General features: G+C 38.8%; 1 protein-coding gene across 8 annotated transcripts in view; it reads left to right on the plus strand.

Annotated features, from left to right (window-relative positions):
• Window positions 1–15,432, plus strand: part of SEPTIN10 (septin 10) — a 70,194-nt gene extending 54,762 nt beyond the window's left edge. For 4 of the 8 annotated variants that reach the window (XM_003909109.5, XM_009184926.4, XM_031655383.1 and 1 more), the window contains exons 9-12: window positions 5,056–5,188; window positions 11,977–12,164; window positions 12,672–12,754; window positions 13,902–15,432. In XM_003909109.5, coding sequence (XP_003909158.1) covers window positions 5,056–5,188; window positions 11,977–12,164; window positions 12,672–12,754; window positions 13,902–14,107 — 610 coding nt within the window. In that variant the 3' untranslated portion in view covers window positions 14,108–15,432. Of the gene's footprint in view, window positions 1–5,055; window positions 5,189–11,976; window positions 12,165–12,671 lie in introns of all 8 variants that reach the window. The other 4 variants (XM_003909108.5, XM_017947843.3, XM_009184927.4 and 1 more) reach the window with 3 other exon arrangements.
• Window positions 15,433–16,400: the final 968 nt, after the last annotated feature.

The following is a 16,400-nucleotide window of genomic DNA, read 5'->3' on the forward strand; positions in this document are numbered from 1 at the left end:
ATTAATTATTTCAACCATTGGAAACATGCCTTTATAAAACTCTTTAAATCCCCAAGTTTAATAAAGATTAACCTAACTAATCTCTTTCCCACAGTTAATCACCTTTAACTTTTTAGCACAAAATCACTGTCATTGAAGTACTGTGGGACCTATAGCTTTGAAAGGAAGATTTATGCGTAGTAGTTTAGAGTTGCTTAAGTGTTTGATGTAATTTTAGTAAAACTTAATGTCTTTGGAACTCTGAAGAACTAAATAGTTCTTCAAGTAGTCCATAGTAGACTTGGAAAAAGTTCACTAGGCTTATTGGAACTGTACTTGAAACACAAACATGTCCCAATTGAAGGAAAGGACTTTTCTTGATGACATGAGCATCTGAGATTTTTTCTTTCTTTCTCTTTGGTTTTCAACTTTAAATCAGTGAGATTTGCAACAATAGTAGTATGTTGGCATTAAATATTCATGACAGGCCAGACGCAGTGGTTTACGCCTATAATCCCAACACTTTGGGAGGCCAGACAGGTGCATCACTTAATCTTTGGAGTTTGAGACCAGCCTAGGTAACATGACAAAACTCCATCTCTACAAAGAATACAGAAATTAACCAGCTGTGGTGGCATGCTTATACAGCCCCAGCTACTTGCGTGATAGAGGCAGGATGATTGCCTGAGCCCAGGAGGTAGAGGCTACAGTGAGCTATAATTGCACCACTGCTCTCCAGCCTGGATGACAGAGTGAGAGCCCATCTCAAAAAAAAAAAAAAGAAAAGAAAAGAAAAAAATTATGACAGCAAGCTACTTTTATGCTAGAAAAGGGAATAGTATAGCAAAAAAATGTTTTTATTTTTATTTAATCTATAAGAAACAATGATTGCATTAGTTTTAGAATACTAACTTTATAGACCATTCTCTTCTAGATCTTTCTTTACCACCTTTTGAAAAATAGTACAAGTTTCTTTACTTGAAATTGGCCTTGTAAATTTACATTGTCAGAAGTTGGAAAGCAGCACAATAAGATGCAAAATATGCAGAAGCCGTCCATCACTTTCTTCTGCTGAGACATCACATTGGGGCAATCCGATTTGTGGTAGTTGGGAATATGAACTTTGGAACAAGTCTAATCTGCTTCAAATCCCAGCTTTTTACTTTTCAGTTGTGTTTCTTTGGGCGGATTACTCTCTGTGCTTTAGTTTTCTTATTTAGAATGTGAGGGCTTGTTCTTCAGGGTTGCTGTGGGAATTAAATAGTCAACATAAAGGAGTCCAGAAGAGTATCCTGCCAGTAGCAGATACTCAGCACATGTTAGATCTCTTCTCTTCACCGGGTAGGTGTATTTTCCTTGTGAACAACTCAAGTGCTTGTATAGATTAATGAAGTCATTGTTTTAAAAAATCTTATGTTTGTTATGAATTCAAGATATTTTTACATCAAGCTCGTCTATAAAGACTATCAGTCATGTTGGACTAGTGAAATGTAGTGAAGTTTCTAAAGATGATGAAAGTAGCTGATAAATATAGGGGCTTCTTTAAAAAAAAGATCAAAACAAACAAGCAAAAAGCCTGGTACTAAGTAAAATGCCTCCTTGGGGTGTGAGACATATGATGTCTAGGGTATTTTGCACATTTGTAATCTCTTCTTTTAAAGAACATGTTTCTGCAAGTGTTTAGGATCTGTTTCTTCTTGGAACCCCTCCTGTGCATGCCTCACACTCACCTCTCAGCCATGGTAGCTGTTGTGTAGTATTTCTTACTCTGTGTTTCTTTGAACTTACAGAATTCTATACTTAAAAGCTTGATGTCTCCAGTTATAAAATTTAAGATTAATAAGATTTCTTAATTCATCATATTTTGAAATTGATTTATTTTTATAAGCAATAGACATTTCTCACTAATGCAGCTGGAAAGTGAATTTGTGTTCTCTGTCAAACCTTTGGGATATTCTGATAGCAAGCCCAAATGGAAGGGCTCAGCATTTCTGACATATAGGAAGGTTTATTATACTTCCAAAATGCTACACATAGGAAAGGGCAGCTACCGGTAGAGTTCCAGGATAGTCCTTTCTTTGCTGGTTATGCTGGTTCAGTCTGCCTCCCCTCTCCCAGAAATTTGTCATGGAATGAACATTGATAAAGAAACTGAAATGTCTAGAGAGTTCTGCTGGATAGTCAGTCAGAGGTGAATAAGGATTCATTTTCTGTTCTCAAGGTTTGTGACCTATGAGAAGGGAGAGGTAGGCAGGATATAAATGCCATGGCAGTGCTTGGAAGGAACAGTTAATTCTAACTGGGGAGTGTGGCAGTCACTACAGGACTGAACGAAGGAGGACAAATGCAGAAATGAAAACTTAAACTGTTTTAAAGGAAGGGGCCAGGGGAAGAAGAGAGCACCCTGCTTCTAGTGGGCAAAGGCAGCCACCCCAATCTTCTTCAGCCCTTCATATTTATTGGGTAGAAAGAACAGGGAGGAAGAGGTAATGATTTGTCAGCTGCCTAATTGATCACAGGTTCATATTATTGCTAACAGGCTTCAGATGTGCCCTGTAGATGGTCACAAGAAACACTTGTGCCTGGGTTGTGACTGCCCTCAGCATTTCTTCTGGACGGCAGACGCGGTTTGTCAGTTTGCTAACATTCTGCATTTGTGAGAACAGTTTGCTCTTTACTTATAAAGCCTCCAGTGGTATACTGAGTTGATCATGACCCTCATTCTTTCAGCCTGCAACAGGGGAGAATGGGGAAGACTTCACAGAGGAAGTTGTATGTGAATTTGCCCTTGAGGGGCAGAGGATTAGCAGGGCAGCATGGGGGTAGAAAGTGGACAGTGGCCACAAATTGAAGCCTGAAATGCCAGGTACATTCTAGGAACAGTGAACTGGTGTGGCTGTTCATTGGTGTGACTGAAACCTGAGGGTGTCAGAATTGTTTGGTGAGAAATCAATCTGGAAAGGTAAAATTAGGCCAGATACAAAGTTTCTTGAGTGCAATTTAAAGGAGGTGGGACCTTATTCTATAGATAACATAACTTTAATGTGGTGAGAAAAGATAATGAGATCTGTGCTTTTGGTGGAAAATCTAGAGAGTGACAAGAACAAAGTGAAAGAGGAACTAGAAGCTCAGAGATGAATTAGGAGATTGTTGCAGTAGTGAAGGCAGAAAATCACAAAGATCAGGTTCGGCTGTAATCAGATAATCTGTAGAAATGGAAAGAAGGTTATATTAAGAGGCTTAGCTTCAGAAGCTGAACTAATGGACCTTGGTGATAAGATAGGGAGATAGGGTAAGGGAAGAGTGAAAGATGACTCAGGATTTCCAAGTTTCTACACATAGTGATTCCAGTTCTACTCATAGTGAGATTGAAAGAGGGATGTGTTCAGGCTGAAACGAGGGTATTTCTTGTAAAGGAGTTGCTTAAGCAGAGACTTCAGGACTCTAGTACTCCATATCAGCACTAACACAGGTGACTTCATATTTCATGCTATAGGAAATTTCATGTTTTGGGTTACCATGTGTAAAAAGATATTGGTACCTGTTACATATATGAGGCCGAACATGGGATGTATGGCAGGTTCTTGAATAACAATGTTTTGTTCAATGTCATTTTGTTATAACATTGATAAGAAAAAAAATTGATTCCTGGTGATGGCCACTGTCTGTGTAGAGTTGGCACATTCTCCCTGTATCTACAGGTTTTCTCTGGGTTCTTCATCCCAAAGCTGTCAGCGTTAAGTTCATGGCATGTCTAAATTGTCCCAATCTGAGTTGGGTGTGGGTGGTGTGAGTGTGCCCTGCAACGGAATGGCGTGCTGTCCAGGGCCGATTTCCACTTAGCTTCCAGGATAGGCTCCAGCCATCCATGACCCTGAACTGGAGTAAGCAGGTTGGAGAATGAATGAATGAATACGTATTATTGTAACATAAAAATTTGTTAAGTATACAGTACACAAATGTAGGACAGTAAGCAATGTGGTGTGAAAGAAGTCAGTGAGCCTGCCATATTTGTTGTTATTTGTTTTTGAATTACATTGTGGTAGGAGATGATCTTTACAGTTTTCCCTTTGCAAACACTTATTCCCTGATTTCGCCTCCACTACGATGACTGCCATCACTCACTGATGCACCAAAAATTGGGTAATTAATTGTCCTACTTGTTTTTAATTTTTCTTAAATGTGTATATAGCTAACATTTATTTCTATGTTTAATATTAGGAAGGTTTTGAGTTTTTACTTACAAGTTTGATAGTGTTTTTGTGACCAGAAATATGCCATAGGAACTTAATTCTTATTTCTATCAATTACCCTACAGTAAAAATTGGTTTAATTATATGTTGCTTCACTTAAAGTTATAGTTTTCAAGAACCTGTTAATGTCATTAGGTGAGCACTTGTATTTTTTAAAGTTTATTATATCACTTTTTTTTTTTTTTTTTTTTGGAGACAGAGTCTCACTCTGTCGCCCAGGCTGGAATGCAGTGGCGGGATCTTGGCTCACTGCAGCCTCCACCTCCTGGGCTCAAGCAGTTCTCCTGCCTCAGCCTCCCATGTAGCTGGGACTACAGGTGCACACCACCATGCCTGACTAATTTTTTGTATTTTTAATAGAGACAGGGTTTCACGATATTGGCCAGGCTGGTCTTGAACTCCTTACCTCAGGTGATCCTCCCACCTCAGCCTCCCAAAGTGCTAGGATTACAGGCATGAGTCACCAGGCACGGCCAATTATATAACTTTTTTTATTTTTGAGACAGAGTCTTGCTCTGTCACCCAGGCTGGAGTGCAATGGCGTGATCTCGGCTCACTGCAGTCTCTGCCTCCTGGGTTCAAGCAATTCTTTCACCTTAGCCTCCCAAGTAGCTGGGATTACAGGCACCTGCCATCATGCCCAGCAAATTTTTGTATTTTTGTAGAGACAGGGTTTCACCATGTTGGCCAGGCTGGTCTTGAACTCCTGACATTAGGTGATCCACCTGCCTTGGCCTCCCAGAGTATTAGGATTACAGGCGTGAGCCACCATACCCGGCCTATATAACTTTTTAACAGGAGAGTAACACAAATAACTTTTTAGTCTTCAAGAGACCTATGAAGCCAAAAGACATGAGTTCCATGGTGAACGTCAGAGGAAGGAAGAAGAAATGAAGCAGATGTTTGTGCAACGAGTAAAGGAGAAAGAAGCCATATTGAAAGAAGCTGAGAGAGAGGCAAGTATGCTGGTTTGATGTGGTTTGCATTTATTTTTTAGATGTCCTATTAATTTGGAGAATTTATTCCAAGAATTTGCTTGAGATGCTTTTGTAGGCTACTTGTTCTTTAAAGAGTAGTTTTTCCAACACATAGTATTTGAATATTGACTTAAAATCATAGCCTGAAATTAAATGAAAACTTTGGCCTTCTTTTTTTTTTTAAAGTAGTGCATTTATGGAGTGACTAATCGTTGAAATTCTTATAATGAACTGGAAGCTGCAGCAGCTACCCTCTTGGGTGCAAACATTTTTCTGTCATGAAATCCACCATGCCTTGAATCCACAGTATACAATTTTTAGGTGCGTCATTTAACCAGTCTCAGTGGTGGTTTGTCTTTGTTAGTGCCAAGGCTAAAGGAAGAAACACCACTGGATGTTTTCTTGTGCCTGGCAGGGTAAGCCACATTTGCCACAGGCCAACTCCTGAAGGTGGTGGGCCTCACAGCCACAGTGGCAACACAGTGTATGCGTCTTACCGTGATGCTTTCCAAACGATGACCTTCCCTTTGTCATCTCACTCCTTTAACTGAGACCAAAGAGAATTTTGGCCTTTTGAGCAAATATTCTTCCATTTGAAATGGCTTACCAAGGGCTCATAATGGACTAGGTTACTGAGAAGTGTCTTAACCATGAGCCATAAACATTTTTACTATGGCTTAATAAAGCCTTTTTTGAGTGTTGCTGGGGTGGTTGTTTGCCCTGAAATGGGGATTTGTGAAGGCTGTGAAGTAGCTTTACTTCCCATTTGAACCCAGTCTCTCAGTCTGTCAGGGTGTAGTTAGGTGGTCTAGATCAGTGGTCCCCAACCTTTTTGGCACCAGGGACCAGTTTCCTAAAGACAATTTTTCCACGGACCAGGGGCGATGGTTTCAGGATGAAACTGTTCCACCTCACATCCTCAGGCATTAGATTCTCATACGGAGTGCACAACCTACATCCCTCACATGCGCAGTTTGCAATAGGGTTTGCTCTCCTGTGGGAATCGAATGCCACCACAGATCTAACAGGAGGCAGAGTTCAGGCAATACTGCTTGTTTGCCCGCCACTCACCCCATACTGTGCAGTGGTTCCTAACAGGCCATGGACCAGTACTGGTCCGTGGCCTGGGGATTGGGGACCCCTGGTCTAGATGACCTTGGGGTAGTCCTGGCACCAAAAAAAATCACCAGTGAACTTCCATAGTTTTGTTTGCTTCTAGTTCTCAAGCAGCAGTTTAGGTTTTGAGTAAAGCTATTTTCTTGAAAATACATGATTTCTTGAAGAGTTAATCTGTAATCCAGTTGTGCTAGTTTATTATTTCAAATACACTTATAGTACTTGCTGCGTAAGTGAACTGTGCAGGAAATGGTTTTGTAAAAGTAATAGTTTACTAATTTATTTATAATTCAAATTTTGATGTTGTATTTGGAAAAAGTTCAAACACCAGAAAAGTGAAAGTATAGGATACCTATGTCCTTCCCCTTACCTAGGAAAATAGGAATACCATAATCGCACCCAATCTTCAGTCCTTATTCAGATTTCCCCAGTTGTCCCAAGATTGGCTTTCAAAATCGTTCCTTTTTATTTGGTGATTTTTCTGTTTTTGTTTTTGAACCAGGATGCAATCACAGATTACATATTGTACATGGGTATTATGTTTGTTTAGTTTCTTTTATTCAAGTGTTTCTTATATAGCATGACTCTTAGTTTTGCCAATTCACTAATAAAAAGATACCACTCAGAACATTATTTAATTCTATAATAAAGGACTGTTACTTAAATATGTCCTTGCCAATATTGTTGTGAAACAAATATCCCTTATCTTTTGTATAAATCTAGATTTTTATATGTAGGTTAGTAAAATGATGTATGCTTAGATAATAGTGTGTGAACATTAGATGAGTAGAGTGGGGAGATGCACAGAACAAATGATGTCTCCAAATATCGTTGACGTTCTGTCTTCCCTATTCCTTTATTGACAACATTCTAGAAGAACTCATGAGGCATGTGTGTGTGACACATGGATTTCTTATATACCCCCCCCCACTTTAAGAAAAAGTACCATTTATATTTATCCCTCAGCTTACTTGACCATCATTAAGTTATTATTACTACCCAATTTGATATGTCAGTCTATATCTTGGGATAATTTTTTCATTTAACATTTATGCCCCTCATATTTCCAAAAAGTATGCTCAGTAATTTGCAATTTAAAAATGCAGCTACATTACAACCATGAACATGAAGAGAACAGGAGACTTATAATACAGGGTGTGAAGAAGGGGTTTGCACAGAGGGCAGCCGAGAACCCTGGTCGAGGGAATTTTTAAGTGAACACAAAGACTGGGCTCTAAGGCTCTAACTTCTAGGCAGGCAGGGCAGAAGGGACCACACAGAATTTAGATGGAAGTCATCTGCTAGCTCAGCAGAGTGAAATATTTTCCCTAGTATTTATTTCTAATTTCTAAAAATGGGGCCGGGTGTGGTGGCTCATGCCTGTAATCCTAGCACTTTGGGAGGCCAAGGCGGGTGGATCACTTGAGATCAGGAGTTCAAGACCAGCCTGGCCAATATGCTGAAACCCCATCGCTACTAAAAATACAAAAATTAGCCGGGCATGGCAGCGCATGCCTATAGTCCCAGCTACTCGGGAGGCTGAGGCAGGAGAATCGCCTGAACACAAGAGGCAGAGGTTGCGGTGAGCCGAGATTATGCCACTGCACTCCAGCCTGGGCAACAGAGTGAGACTCCCTCTCAAAAAAAAAAAGTTACTTTTTTTTTTGCAGTGGCGCAATCTCGGCCCACCGCAACCTCTGCCTCTTGTGTTCAGGCGATCCTCCTGCCTCAGCCTCCCGAGTAGCTGGGATTATAGGCATGCACCGTCTTGCCCAGCTAATTTTGTATTTTTAGTAGAGACGGGGTTTCTCCATGTTGGTCAGGCTGGTCTCGAACTCCTGACCTCACATGATCCGCCCACCTCGGCCTCCCAAAGAAAAAAGATACTTTTAAAAGGATCTTTGAGTGACAGAATGTGTAGTATCCTTAAAAGTAGTGTTTACAAAAGGTATAGCATTGTACAGTATTCCCCTTTATCCTCAGTTTGGCTTTCTCAGGTTTCAGTTACCCGTGGTCAACCACGGTCTGAAAATATTACTATAAGATATTTTGAGAGAGAGAGAGAGAAAGAGACCACATTCGTATAACTTTTATTACATATATTGTTATAATTGTTCTATTTTATTATTCATTGTTATTGTTAGTCTCTTACACTGTGCCTTAACTTTACCATAGGTGTCTATATATAGGAAAAAACATAGGGTATGGTACTACCTGTGGTTTCAGGCATCCTCCTGGAGTCTTGGAACGTATCCCCCATGGAAAAGGGGAGACTGTCGTACCATATTGATGACTTAATCTTAAGAGAATTGGTGACTATTGGTAACACAAGAGATCCCTTGTTTTTAATTTTTTGAGAATTTGAAAATGTGTTTGAATTAACTGCCTGTCATAGTGAATAATGGAACCATGCATGCATGCTTCATGTATATGAAATAGTTGTTGATAGCCAGAGCTGGAAATGCCACACAGTGTGAATAATAGTCACATTCACACCTCCCCACCATCTTGTTTAATGTTTCCCTCTTTATAGTTTTCCTGGAAATTTTTAGTCAACCTCATGAATGATGTATGAAGGGCTCTGTGACCTTTCAAGATATTTTAGTATGCATATGAGGTACACAACCTCCATTTGAGTAACCAGAGAGCTATCTCTAGTCACGTGATAGAAACCTGCCCTTGCTGCTTCCTTTCCAGACTTTGCCCCACTCCTGCTCCTCTCCCACATCACCGGTGCACACGTGTGCAGAAAACTGTCACTCTCTGTTTGTGCCACCGATTTGAATGACATCTGGGTAGCGTGCCCTTTAAACACACACACGTACCTAGCATGTAACTTTTTTAAAAGCAGGAACCATTTAAATAAACAAATACTAAGGAACTGATGCTTCTCTGAAAAGACATCCTCTGGAATAAAAGCATCTTAGGTTAGAAGGGCCTTATTCGATTATCTGTTTTAACCTTGTTTCCCTTGGAATACTTCTCCTGTCAGGTGCTCGCTGGCTCACAGGACAACCTGTTCCGTATTTGGAACATAACACTTTTATTAGACCAGAGTTTAGCTCTCTGGTTTCTTCCCTCAGTCTCTGATTTTCAGTGAAATATTTCCTCAAATGTTATATGTCATCTTTTTTTTTTTTTGAGATGGAGCCTCACTCTGTTGCCCAGGCTGGAGTATAATGGCGCCATCTTGGCTCACTGCAACCTCAGCCTCCCGGGTTCAAGCATTTCTCCTATCTCAGCCTTCCGAGTAGCTGGGAGTACAGGCGCACACCACCACACCTGGTTAATTTTTTGTATTAGTAGAAACGGGGTTTCACCGTGTTGCCCAGCCTGGTCTTGACCTCTTGAGCTCAGGCAATCCACCCGCCTTGGCCTCCCAAAGGTCTCCCCCTTTCTAGACAACTAGGTGTCTTAGAAAAAGATGACATAGCCAGGTGCGGTGGCTCATGCCTGTAAACCTCCATGAGCCACCACGCCCAGCTATGTCATCTTTTTCTAGACACCAAGTCCTGCTTTGTTTGCATGAATGCTAGGTTTCTACCCAGAACTAAAACGTTAATGTTAGATTTACCTAACCAGATCAGAGGACCAAAAATACGGTTATCTTTTAAAATGTAGATTCTAGACACTGTCTTTGTGTTGTTAGAGGGCACAGCACACAGCTGATTCGTATGGAGCTGGCTTAAGACCCTAGATTTTTTTTTTTTGAGGTAAGCCACAATTAAACCAGGACCACCTACATTCTTCCTTGGACCTTGTCTCTTTGAACTTGCATGCAGAACTTCACATAACTTCCATCTGTATTTCTTCTCATTACTAGTTCTTCTACATCATTTAGAATTCTTTTATGAGCAGCGTTGTGTGCTGTGCTGGGGGTATAAAAATAAAAAAGACATAGCTCCTAAGTAATCCTCAGGGAGACGCTGCTCCACAGTTAGCCCAGCACATGTGTGCTAAGGGTTTCTCTTTTGCACCTATAACAGAGCACAGGGCACAGAAAGAACTACCCGGGGTGGCAGTTGGAGCAAGATAAGTTTCCTATTTTTTGTTATTAACAATGGGTAATATTTATTGAGTGCTTACTCAGTGCCAGCCATCATGGTAAAAAACATTAGATAGAATTTTTCTTTTGGTATATCCCAGTTGTTTTAAAGCTTCCTTTTTATTTGTAAGTTTACAGAGTTTTATACCCTTCATAGCTTTGAGAAATATAGGGCATTCCTTAAATTGTGGAAAAATATAAAGTAAAAGACAGACCTGCCCCTAAGTTGACATCCAAGGTGACATTGCTCCCTTTATATGGTTTATCAAGTGATTTTCAGCCCCAAGGAGATGCAAAACTACTGAATTTTATTCTTTAAATAATTTTTTCTTCTGCTTTTTTCACTTAAGAGAAATCTCTTGTGGTAATGTTATAAACTTTTGTGAAACTCATTTAACAGTTGTTTAGGGGAAGAATAACCCCTATAGGTTCTTAATTGGAATGACCCCTTATTCTCAGATTAACAAAAGAAAAGCAAGTTTATTAGCATGTGTATTTCACATATACATGGGTGATACAGTCAATGAGTAGTTCTCAAAGAAGTGACTGCATTCTACCTTCTATAGCATCTTCAACAAAGAACAGTTAATTTTTACAAAAAATGACAAGACAAAGGAAAAGGACTTGGAGTCTCTAGGGGCAGCAATTTGGAGGAAGGCACATAGCTGGCAGATGAAGGCTAGCCAGTAAAGCTAGTTAATGTAGAGCTGTCTGGTACCAGTCTCTAGGCCCAAAAGGGTCTGAAGTTGTCTTTGCTGGTTAACCTTTGTTCTCCCTGGTTGGGGAAGGGAGCTGGATACCTTTTGTCTTTGTACATCTATATCCTGCCTTTAGGCACCTAAAGGGAGGTCAGAGAGCTTTCCTGTATCTGCTGCTTCTTAGTTGCCCTCAGCTCAACAGTCCTGCACATTCTGCTCTCCTGCGGCTGCATCAGATGTGTTTAGCATTTATTCTTTGACTTTATCTTTATTGGATAGTGTAAATTCTAACACGATGAATATTTTTATATGTAAAACTTTCTCTGAGTTTAGGATTTTTTTAAAGCCTAGATCTCAAGACATTGAAAGACTGGAAAAATAGAATACAGTTTTGACATTCTTGACATAGTTGACAGTTGACACTTGCTTTCCAGTGATGTTTACCAGTACAGTTTTCAATAACTGTTTACTGCACATATTTTACTTGGAAAATAGTGTTGTTGTTTTTTTCCTTCCTGGTGATTTCTTTCTATACTTTGCATCTCTTATTTTTATTGAGCATGGACTTAAGAGACTTTAAGAAGTTTTGTGGGGAAAATATACACTGAGAAAATAAAAACTCTAGGAAAAGGTCACAGTGTTTTAAAAACAGTTTTGTTCATAAAGCTGTGATTTTTATTATATTTAAAGCATTTTTTGCATGGGAACTCATTTAAAATTAAAGTTACCAAGGGAATTCCATATGTAAACTTTTCCTTGAACTGTGAACTTCTGAGACTTCGGGAAGATTTTGACTGTGTAGGTTATTCTGTGTTGTGCTATGGGGTCCGCCTTTGTGTTGCTGAGCTGGAGAGCGTGCCTCTGCTGCCGTGCTGTGTCAGTAGTGGGGATTGCACTTTTGTTTCCAGCTACAGGCCAAATTTGAGCACCTTAAGAGACTTCACCAAGAAGAGAGAATGAAACTTGAAGAAAAGAGAAGACTTTTGGAAGAAGAAATAATTGCTTTCTCTAAAAAGAAAGCTACCTCCGAGATATTTCACGGCCAGTCCTTTCTGGCAACAGGCAGCAACCTGAGGAAGGACAAGGACCGTAAGAAGTAAGAGACCCAGCCACCCTCCTTGGCAGCCCTGCCCGCACTTGTCACATTGCCCTGTCGGATCTTCCTTGCGCTTCTTACTTCTGCTTCCTTATGCTTTGTCTGCCTCCTCCAACTAAATGTCAGCTCTTGGAGAGGAGAGACCTTGTCCCTCTTGTCCACTGCGGTTTCCCCAGCATCCAGAACAGCACCTGGCACATGTTATGTGTTCAGTATTTGCCAAAATGAATGAATGAACAAAATAAAAATACATCACAGTGTAGAAAGGATCAGTTAGCTGGGGGAAAAATGGCTGCTCTTATTTCATAGCCCAGTCGTGACCCTAGTACACAGCTAATGGCTGCTGACCTACCATGAGTTATTTTGAATTTCATGTCTAAATGAAGCTGTGCCCTTTGTTGGGGAATTATAGACATAGATAGTATTTTATTAAACTAATTCTTAGGTTCATTTTTTTAGAACAAATTCTACTGATACTGATTTTGTGAGAATTTTTATTTTAATAAGGGAACCAAGCTGTGGATTCGAACTCCTGTGCGTTGATGTCAGAACTTGTGAAAACAGTGGTGGACGTAAAGATGCAGAGAAAGGTAGAGAGGGCCACAGTGCAAGGGGGCGGCCATGAGTAGCATGTGGATGATAATCACAAGGCGTGTAGGTTTGGGGTATGTGTTAAAATCAGTTACCCAAGTTTTAGAAAATAAGTTTATTTTTCCTTTGTGATAATTTCCTTCTGTACTTTGTGTCCCTTGTTTTATTTCTCCCACTAAAGATGTCCCTGTTGGTTTAACTATTTGGCTGTTGAGGAAATTCATCATGCCTTGTTCTGTTCAGAATGCTCATTTGGTGGACTCTGCCTCAGTTTACTCTAGCTGCCTCTGTGCTAGCAGCATTGCATGCTCCCATGTTCCCCACAGAGCAACACATCTGGTTTAATGCTCTCACTGCATCTATGTCAGACCCATTTTCAGAATATTGCAACTCAACTTTAAAATAATAAAACATAACCTTGGCCCATTGGTGGCTTTCAATTTTTTAAACATGGAGAAGTAAACCACAGGACTTTGGCAGGTTTTATTGGCTTATATATTTTACAGGGTTTTTTGTTTGTTTGTTTTTTGTTTTTTTTGGAAAAGAAGAAGGAATTCGCATGTATGATCTTTTAATGTAAGCTCTGCAAGGGCATGGATCATTATCTTGTTCATTGATATAGCCATCCCCAGAGCCTAGAGCAGTTGTCTGGTACATAGTAGGCATGCAATTACTTTTTAAAGAATAAGTAGTATAAAAGCTGTATTTTATTCAAGCATTGAATTTCAAAAGATAAACTATAAATTTATTACTGCTTTTCAACCTGCTTTGAATTTTAAAGCTTATGGCTCTTTTATTAATACTTTTTTTCCTTTCATCTTAACCCAGTGTTACTAAAATTAGATTTCACATTTTTTTGCCTATATGAAAGATAATTTACATTTACCTTGTAAAAATTATTTCCCTGCTCCACTTGAGAACCCTACTGTTGTTTGCAAAATCAGGGCCAAACCCGTATTTTTTGAGCGCTCTCTAGAAGAATTTATCTTCAAGAAAATATGGTTTGGTGTTTTTGGTTTTTTCATTGCTTTTTCAAAGTCCCATAGCCAGATATCCTATAATATACTAGGTGCATATTTGCTAATTTTTACTTCTTGAATGTTTTCTTTCAAAGTGTACCAATCAAAAGGTTCTTTTTCTTTCCAGCTCCAATTTTTTGTAAAACAGAAGTTCCAGAGCACAGAAGGTCATCATCACAAGCAAACTTTATTAAAAAAAAACTAGAAGTGTGCTTTGATTTTGCTGTTTTTATTTGTTTTATCACTTCTATATTTGGTGAACGGCCACAGTTACTGATATTTATGGAAAAGTACTTTCAAGTACAAGGTCAATACATAAGCCAGAGTGAATGATTCTACAAGTTGAGCATCTCTAATTCAAAAATCTGAAATCCAGAAGCTTCAAAATCTGAATCTTTCTGAGCACTGACTTGACCCCACAAGTGGAAAATTCCCCACCTGACACCTTTGCTTTCTGATGGTTCAGTTTAAACGGATTTTGTTTCTTGCACAAAATTATTAAAAATGTTATATAAATTACTTTCAGGCTATATGTATAAGGTGGATGTGAAACCTGAATTATGTAATTAGTCAGGTCCCATTGTATATATGCAGATATTCCAGAATCTGAAATCCAAAACACTTCTGGTCCCTAGCATTTTGGATAAGGGATACTCAGCTTGTACCTACATATTCATATATATTCACTGTTGTTAGAAATTTTTAAGTTGCTGTTTTGTGATGAATCTAAATCTTTTGTCTTGCTACCAAGCTATTGTCACTGCAGTGCATTATACCAAAGAGCAAAGTGTCACTGCCATTGAAAATACAGAACCCATTAATATCGTGACTATATGATTGCATTTATATTCCAAGGTGAACCTTTTTTATACTAAAAATTTTGGGGAATATGTTTTGGGATGTATTATAGAGCTGAAACTCTAACCTCTTAATAGTTTTATAGAACTTAAAAATTTTTGATACAGTTACCCAATTGGTGATACGATCTTAAGCTTTTATGTCAAATTATTTAATATGACTTCATGCTTTATTATGCCTTATTATGGCTGATGTATTACTGTGGTGGAACAAAATATCTTTAAAAGTTAAAACATCCAAATATATAAACTCTTTTTTCCTAATGATAAAGTACCTTTGAGTATGAGTGTATCACAGCTTTTATTAGGAAAACTTTTCATTACATACTTGTTTAAACTCTGTCTTCCAGGGGAAAAATAATGTTGAATCATTTTATTAAAAATACATTTTGAGAAAATAACTAAGAACATCTGAATATTAAAGATATGAAAATGCACATAATTCATATTTCAGGTGGTATTTGCATTCAGTGCCTTACTAGTATTCTCAGAACATTTTAATGATTTCTAACATTTCTTAACAGTCATAGATATATAAATTTTCATTTTTTGTACTTGAGTATTCTAAATAAAACTGACATTTACTCTTGACAAATAAAACATATATATTTACTAAAATGTGTTTAATTTTCCTTTTTGAAAACTGTCATTTTCAAAACATTCATTTAATTACTCATTTGAATTATTTTGGAGATGAGGTATTTTATGAGTATTTTCAGACAATAAAACTTATTAGTCTGTGTCAGATTCTGAGCAATCATAAAGTCATCCAAGTTGTAAATAAAACCTTGCATAACACAATTTATCTGGACACTTTAAATTTTATTTTTGCATTTGAAATTCACAGATATCTCTCAGTCTTAAAAAATTCAGTAAATTATATGTGTCACAGAACAAGCTCAGAAGTTTCTTCGCAAGATCAGTGACACCTGGGTTCTGGTAGGCAGGGAGTCCTGGAGGGTAGGTGACCTGAAGTACAGAGCCAGGCCAGCGCGCCACAGTACTTAGTGCCAGCTGAGCAGACTGTTCACAGAGGGACTCAATGACTCTGCGGGAGTGTTTGTTACATACGTGGCTATATCTGACCACACTGTGTATAAAGCAGCTCTCCTTAACTCTGAAGAAGGTACGTCGAAATGTGAGATGGGTTGTTGGAATGGTAAACAGTTATTCAAGTTTCTGGTTGAAAAGAACGTAATAAACCTGCCTAAGACTCTCTGGACTTAACAGCAGGGTGGTCGTTTTGTGCTGCTGATGACTGCTGTGAGAAAGCCTCACTCCTGCTTCAACCACAATGTGAATTTTAAATTTATTTCATATATTTGGGTCTCGTGTAAGATTTTATTTTAAAAGAGTTCAACAACAAAGAAAAAAATTTTTAACAATGACTTCTTATTACAAAGCTAATTTATTATCAGGCACATGACTAGAAAATGAATTATCCACTGATGCTTAAATTAATCTCCTGGGAATAAAATAAAGCTACTCATGTTTTGTTAAAAATTTTTCCCATTAAGCTTATGAAACAGCCATTAATCCTGGTACATACTCCCTCCAACTTTTAAAGCTGTTTCACATAGACTAGGATTTGAACTTCAAAGCAACACAAGGAAAAAGCATTACAGGGGTTATTATCACTATATTGTGGATAACCTCAGTGTAGGCCCTATGTTCCTATTGGGCCAGGAAATGGGGACACACACATGATTCAGGCCATCCATGCATCACGGAGCAGCTGGAGCAGGCTGGACAACCAAGTGGGTTTGGAG

This window comes from Papio anubis, chromosome 14 (assembly GCF_008728515.1).
Source record: "Papio anubis isolate 15944 chromosome 14, Panubis1.0, whole genome shotgun sequence".
Taxonomy (NCBI): Eukaryota; Metazoa; Chordata; class Mammalia; order Primates; family Cercopithecidae; genus Papio; species Papio anubis.